The following is a 7,401-nucleotide window of genomic DNA, read 5'->3' as shown; positions in this document are numbered from 1 at the left end:
CAAAGAATATCTCATCTCTTGATTTTTACTTAACAAATTTACAGTCACTGTGCTCAGATAGGGTAGCTATCAGAAAGTGTGTATGTATGCACGTGCATATATGGGAGAGACAGAGAAAGAACAGTGCTGAGTGGGTGAGGTTGAAAGCTGGGCTTTCAAGTCTGTTGTGACACCATTGACCAGATATTAGTTGAAAGAAGAAAACTGGATGACCCAGATGTGATTCTGGTCTTTGAAAACAAGCTATTTATATAATTCGTGCCAAGCAGGGAGGTAAGAGGCTAGGAGATGTGTGTGATATACTGATGTTTATAACAGTGTAGATAAAGATTTGTTTAAATCAAAGTTATTATCTTAGACCCGAGTGTCAGTTGACCACCAGGAGCTCCTTGAGACTCCTGAGGCCCACATAGTGACCCCCCACTCACGGTCTTCCCCTCCCCCAGTTTTCAGAAGCCAGAGGATGCCTACTGCATCTTGCACTGTAGTGCAAACAGATCCCCGCAAAGAGAGAGGAAGATAAAATGAATTTAAATTCCAAAGGGGTTCCAGTGCTGGTTTCCTAGTCCCCGAGTCAGCAATGTGTTTGTGAAAATTCAGCCTTTTTGTCTCCCAGTAAAAAGGAGCTAAATCTACATCGGTGGCCCAGTCTCGGGTTGCTATTCTTTGCATTTTCTATTCGAGTGAATGAGAGTGAATGAAGTGGCCGGGACCCTTCATTTGATCTACTCAATTGCATAAAGTGACAGAATTCTAATATATTTGTTTAATGCTCTTCAATGGGCTTTCACTTTTTTGCTTGCAAATGAAGCAAAGTTTCATCCCCCTTTAACACCGGGACATATTTCATAACTCAGGCCGTGGTGTGAAGTGATCTTGAGAGGAGTTTTAGATTCAAAAAGTGGGAAATAAAGAAACAGATGTGAAGTTATTGTAAATTCCTAGAGTGGGCTCTGGGGCTATTGTGCCCCCACGGCGGGCGGTCCAAGGGCTGTGCCTTTCATGCTGTAATTGAAACATATTAATTAGATAATTTGTTGTTAGTTTAAACGAAACAAATGCATCCCTTTTGAGGCTTCACAGCTGGTGGGTTGGATTGTTTTTGTTTTGTTTTTGTTTGGGTGTCTCTGTGTATATGTGGCTTTAGGCGAAAAAAATTAATCGACATTTATATTAAGAATTGGAGAACACATTCTGATCCTGTTGTTACTTAAATGGATACCTTTTTACAAAGGGAGTTTCTATTTGCAAAAGTATAAACCCTCCCTGAACCACCCCCTCAATCTGGCATAAACTAATGTAAAACCTTCTGTTAGAAGCACTCCCCTTGGATTCTTTCTCCCTCCCACCTACCACTTGAGCACCTGGCCAGATTTATGCTTCCAAGACACTCAATGTTCTCATCTATTTTAAAGGAATTAAGCTCGCTGCTGTAATATTTAAGCCATTCCAAGGATCATTTACTAGCACCGCTCCTGCTAGTCTTCAGGCTTCTCAAAATCCCTAGCCCAGGCAATAGAAACAGTGAGAACTTCAACAGCTTCTCTCTTTCATTCATTCTCTCTCTCTCTCTCTGTCTCTCTCGCACAAAACTCATGCATTGTGTAAGCATTTCCCTAAATCACAGAGAAAGCCACTTAAAAACACAGTTGAGCACAGAAGCATGCTAAACACCAAAAGTAACAGAAGAGTCCAATTTTCAAATCAAAAACCTAAATTTTAAAAAATCAATATTGTCCAAATTTACAAAATAGAAAATAATATAGCTTAACTCCATTCTCTGGGTGAGATCCCTAACATATACACCTTACTGCACGGGGTTGTCTCTTCCAGTTTTATTTTAAAGCTATGTGTATTGACTTTGGACTTGAGCCAGGTGAAAAGATTTAACATGACAAAGAGAGCCATTGAAGGTATGGAAGTTATAAACTTCCTTATTTGTGGGGTACTTCAGCTGGACTGGGTGCAAGTCTCAAAGCTAGAGTTGGAGTGGGATGGAGGCCTGTGTGTTTGGGCTGCTTTTGGATTCCTGATGAAGGTCAAAATATCATCAATGGATTTTTTACTTTACTCATTCAACTTCGTCTGAGAAAAGATGCCTGCAGTGGTGAAAGGAGGACTCACAATGCCGAAGTTATTTCATTCTTTGCAATACACCATGACGAACTTAACAGCTGAAAAGCACATTTTCAAATGCTGACTTGAAATCAGTCCTTTGCTAAAAATCAGAAATAGGACCTGCATCTTATTTGCCTCTGTTTATTAAATGTGTGTATGTACACATCACTTGCCTCTAAATTCTATTGCTGCTACTAGGAAAAGCATTTTACCTATGTAAGCTGAAAATATATAAAACGTTTGAGGCCCATGTTAGCCCTTTATGCTCCCTTCATTCTCAGTTCAAATGCAGTGTTAGTGAATTCCAGGAGATTAGAATATTCCATAGATGGCTTTTAATTTTATTTTGCAGGAAGTAGTACAAATGGTATTTCATTTTTTTTTAACTGTAGATGATTTCTGCTTGGGAACAAAGTTTCAAGAGTTTCCTGGCCCAGGGTGGATAAGTTTTCCAGGCTTTCTTTAGCTGATCGTGTTGATATAATTGTGAATTGGGCTTGATGAATGAGTTTAGTTGTCCCCTGTCTGACGAGCTTTAGTGGCTTCATGCATTTTAATCAGTCCAATGATTCATTTATTTTCCACCTTTTTTTTTTTTTTGGCTGTGTGTGGGATCCTTCCTTAAAAAAAAAAAAGTCACAACAGGATTTTTTTTTTTTTTTCAGATAACCCTCTGAAGATATAAAGGTCGCAAGTGCTAAGGGTTCTCCTAGTGGAGTATAGACATGATGATTTCTGGGTGGGTTTCTCTGTTGCACAAGGTCTCTTGTTTAATCATTTTACACAGTGAAGTGTTAATCACCATTTAAGTTTGTCTTTGTCTTGTAACTTCATTAGTTGAATACACACCTCACTCTGGAAATATGGTGACCCCTTCAATAAAGTTTTAATTGGCCTTGAGCCATACATTCTTGGCAAACTTTAATTCTCTGCAAAAATCTGAAGAAAAGCAAATACTTACAGGCAGGTATTTAACTTCATTCATTTCTTTAAAATAAATGCACCAAGCATTATTTTCCCAGATGAAGGATTAAAGAGAAATCTATTCAGTTAAAAGTGAACAGGTTTCTTGACAAGCTATGTGGACTTTTAAGTAACTTCTGAAAAAGAAAATTTCAATGACTGCAATAATTTAAAGGACCAAGGAAATGAAGGGTCACTGCAAATAGGTGTATCAGAATATAAATACTGAGTAAGCAAGTTTGCTTTCAAATTCTTTATCTCCATATCGCCTCTACCTGGTTTCGATAGAAGCCTTATATTCATACAACTACTGTCTATTTTGTAAAATGTATGTTTTAAGATAGACAAAATAAATATAAAGTACTATTTTTTTTTTTCATGAACAGTTTCTCTTTCAGCACTGCACATGTGCACCTGATCTATACTAGAGAATAGATTATTTCATCTCTCTCTCTGGGCAAATGTCTTCAAGAGTTCGTCTGAATAATTTCTCCCCTAGTCTGCAAGTGCGTAAGAGGAGGTTTGTTTTAAAAATAAGTTATGAAAATGACAAAGTACTCAGACAATGAATTGCAGAAAGCATGCTTAGAGAAGCACTACATCTATCTTTCATAGAGTTGTTTGTAGCAACTTTTCAAAAACACACACAACTAAAATTTGAATTTACATATTTTAATGAGAAAATATTATTTGGACTAGGTTCATAATTTAATGTAGACACCTTTTTAAAATTCTTTGTCTTAAAACAGGCATGCTGGGAACAAGAACATCAATATTTAAAACGCCATGCTAATTCTGTACAGGGAGGGAGAGAAAATGAAAGGTAAAAATGGTACAGCTCTGATAACACTACAATTTTTTTTTTTTAACTTAAGCAGGTCACACCAGAACAACAGTTTGTTTTCCAGCAAATTACCTAAGATTCTAAAGGAATATAGCAAACAAAAGTGCATTTTACACAGTGTATAATCATTCCTATTCACAATCATTTACATCTCTTTGCAGCCCTTGAGCTTCTTGAAAAAGTTCCTGTAGCAAACAGAAAGACTTGTCCATGGGAGACCTATCTGGTGACACCTCCTTCATGTTACCAGTCAGCTTATCTAAGTTCTTCTAGGGTTGCCCTTGATGGTTTCTTAGTTTGGACTTATTTCGTTTTCTTTTTTCCTTCCAACAATAAAATAAATAGTTAAAAAGGTCTCTAAGTAATCGGAAAGTTAACATCCTAATTAACTTTCCCATACCCACCCCTTCCCTCCCCTAAACCTGGCCAGAAATGCAGAGTAAACATTCACATTACAACAGGTACTTGTAAAGTGGGCTTTGCCCGCTCGCCCGCCAAAGCAATACGGATTCAAGTTCACTGTTTACGTTTTACCGGGCGCTTTGTAAACATACAAGGTTACTTTTACTTTTATTTTGTTTGTGTTGAGGACAAACGTCTCCTTCCCAGCTTAGTAGCCTCTCCCCTAAACTCCCAGCGCGAGGAGCCTCTGGCAGAAAACAAAACCCAAAACAAAAAAACTCCGCAGAAGCCGTGGAGGCAGGGCCGCTTCTCAGGGAAGCTGTGGTCCGCCCAGCCCCTGCCGGATGGGCGGAGGCGAGTAGGGTAGGAAGTTAGTGGTCCCTTTTCGCGGCAGATTTCCAAGACGTAAACAGAGATCTGGCTCTCCGCTGGGTGGCTGCAGCCCACATGGGAGATGTGTTCCAGGAAACCTCGGAGACGGTTTCTCTGGGCTTGGAGCAACGGCGCCGTGTCCAGAGCCTCGCGGATCCGGGCCGAACGAAGACGCGCTCCTCTCCGAGGCGGCAGGAGGCAGGAACTCCCCTGCCTCTTCAGTGGGAGAGGGTTTCGGGGCCCCGGGCATGGGAAGACTTGGCTCAGGCGTTCCTTGCCTTTCCCTCTTGGGGGCGAGGACAACTCACGCGCGCCTCCTGGCCCATCTGCAAGTTTGTGTTTCGTTTCCTGGGTCCAAAACAAAAGTTCTCACGGGGAAGAGAGGGTTGGCCGAAGGTGAAATGGACAAATTAGGGTGTCCCAGGTCGAGGAGGGCAGGACTGGGAGCCGGGGGAGGCGAGTGAGCTGGCGGGGAGGGGAACAAGAGGGGGCGCCGGCCTCTGCGGGTCAGTGCACCGCCACTGAGTGCAAGGCGGAGGCCGGGCTGGTGAGCGTTTCGCTGGGAGTAGCGGGGCTGCTTTGGCTGGTGGCTGTTTGAGAGGACGTGGGGCTAAGCGAGGGCGGCGAGTTCGAGAGCAAGGTGGGGATGGGCGCAGGCAGCGCGGGCAGGGCAGGCACTGCGGCCGGTGTGGGCTTGATGGGCACGGGGATGGCGGGCAGTGTCTGGCCCGCTGCGTGACACAGAGGCTTCAGTGGCACGCCGTAGGCGCTGTAATCGCCACTTGCCATGGAGATGGGGGTGGCTGAATCGATCATGCCCGCGGAACCGTACACGTGTGGCCAGCCGGTGCCCAGCGAGCTGCCCATCGTAGTCAACTGGTTGGGGAGCGGGTAGGCGGCCGGCACGGGCTGCATGGCGGAGAACGCCAGCCCCCCGGGCATCTTGTACTCGCGTGCGATGATATTCTCGATGGCAAAGGGATGCTTGAAGCCTGAGGGCTGCGCCACGCCGCCCAGGTTGTAGGCGGCCGTGGGCATCTGCGGCAGGTGCGTGCCCGAGGCGGCCAGCGCGCTCAGGCGCAGCTTGGCCTGCTGCTGCAGGTACTGCGCGGCGTCAGCGGGCTTGCTGGGCGCCAGGTGGTCCGACTTGAGCACCTTGAAGCGCTTGCGGCGCCTCAGGAAGCTGCCGTTCTCGAACATGTCCCCGCAGCTGGGGTGCAGCGCCCAGAAGCTGCCCTTGCCAGGTTGGTCTGGCCGCCGCGGGATCTTAATGAAGCAGTCGTTGAAGGAAAGGTTGTGGCGCAGGCTGTTCTGCCAGCGCTGCGTGTTCTCCCGATAGTAGGGGAAGCGGTCCATGATGAACTTGTAGATTTCGCTCAACGGCAGCATCTTCTCTGGCGAGCTCTGGATGGCCATGGCGGTTAGCGATATGTATGAGTAGGGCGGCTTCTGGTCGCTATACGTGTTGCGGCCCGGCCGAGGCATCTTCTTCTTTGCCCCCTCCTAGCTCTGGGTCCGCGCGGGCCTGCTCGGATCTGGGAAGGGGGAAAGATAAGCGGGGGAGGGAGGAGGACGTGGATGCACAGACGAGGTCAACCAGGCCAAGAACAGACTTCGGGGGTGGCGCAAGTAGGGGGCTTTGGCGCTGGATCAGCCAGCGTCTAAGCTCTTTAGCCACCAACTTTGTGTGTCGAGTGGGACGCAGCCAGGGGGCGCGGGAAGGGAAGCCGGCGAGCGGCGTGAGGGTAGCCTGGAAGTAAGCCCGGACCTGGAGCGGGAACTGGGGTAGAGATGCAACCGTGAGCCGCTCACCTTAAAGTTGCCCCAAGTTGCGCGTCCGCATCCGGGATGGCGCTGCTGCTCGCCTTGTTCCTCCCGGCGCGCAGCCAGGGCGCAGTGTCCAGGTTCGGCTGGGCTCCGTACGTCTCTGAGCTCAGCAGCTCAGTCCCGCAGCGCCCCGCGCCGCCCGGTCCCTGGCGCTTCTGGCCGTGCGCTCCGCGGGTGGCCGAGCTCGGCTGTGGAGTTCCGGCGCGGACGCTGGCAGCAGCGGCCTCGGGGCTTCGGAGGGCGCTGCTCTGGGCTCCAGCTCCGCTGAGCTAGGTGGCTGCCTCCATGTCCTCCCTCGAACCATCTGATAGTTTTAAGCGGTGACAGGAGCAGAAAAGACCCCTGTAGCGGTGCTTCATTAATGTGCCACTTCTTAGCTATCATATGACAATCGCCTTGGGAGGAGGAGGAAGAGGAGGGGGAGCGGGGGATGCAGAGGGAGGGGACTGAGCGAGAGGGAAAGAGCCTGGCCAGCTCTGGTTTCTTTCACACCTATTTACATGGACACCTTGGCCAATAGGAATCACTTCCAGCTCAAGACTGGGCGAGGGGGAAGAGCCTCTGCCACCGGTGGGAGCAGGACGCGCCGGCCAGGGTGCGCGGTGTGAAGGTATGGGGTGGTAGCGGCGGGAGCAGGGATACAGGCTACAGGCGACCACTCACATTCAGAGACCGAGCTGCTGCGCAGATGGTATTTGACATGGAAATTGCTTGGCTATTGGGGTATTTTGTTTCCTTTGCAGTGTATCGGGTTTGTATTGTTGGCTAACTTAAGGCACAGCTTTCCCCTGAAGGAGACCCTTTCCTTGCGCGTGGCATTACCCGGGGAATGGTTACATGGGTTAATTGTAATGAAAATACACCCTTCCCCTTAA

At 47.3% G+C, this 7,401-nt stretch overlaps 1 protein-coding gene across 1 annotated transcript; it reads right to left on the bottom strand.

Annotated features, from left to right (window-relative positions):
- Positions 1–5,206: 5,206 nt before the first annotated feature.
- FOXB1 (forkhead box B1) lies at positions 5,207–6,184 on the bottom strand. The gene has a single exon (XM_070378523.1). The coding sequence runs from the start codon at positions 6,182–6,184 to the stop codon at positions 5,207–5,209; it is 978 nt and encodes a 325-aa protein (XP_070234624.1).
- Between the last annotated feature and the right edge of the window lie 1,217 nt (positions 6,185–7,401).

Source organism: Bos mutus, chromosome 10 (assembly GCF_027580195.1).
Source record: "Bos mutus isolate GX-2022 chromosome 10, NWIPB_WYAK_1.1, whole genome shotgun sequence".
NCBI lineage: Eukaryota > Metazoa > Chordata > Mammalia > Artiodactyla > Bovidae > Bos > Bos mutus.
This window is presented reverse-complemented; position numbering and strand designations above follow the sequence as displayed.

Excerpts from the sequence above, each read along its gene's own strand:
- FOXB1 (XM_070378523.1), bottom strand. The coding sequence starts at position 6,184 with ATGCCTCGGCCGGGCCGCAACACGTATAGCGACCAGAAGCCGCCCTAC.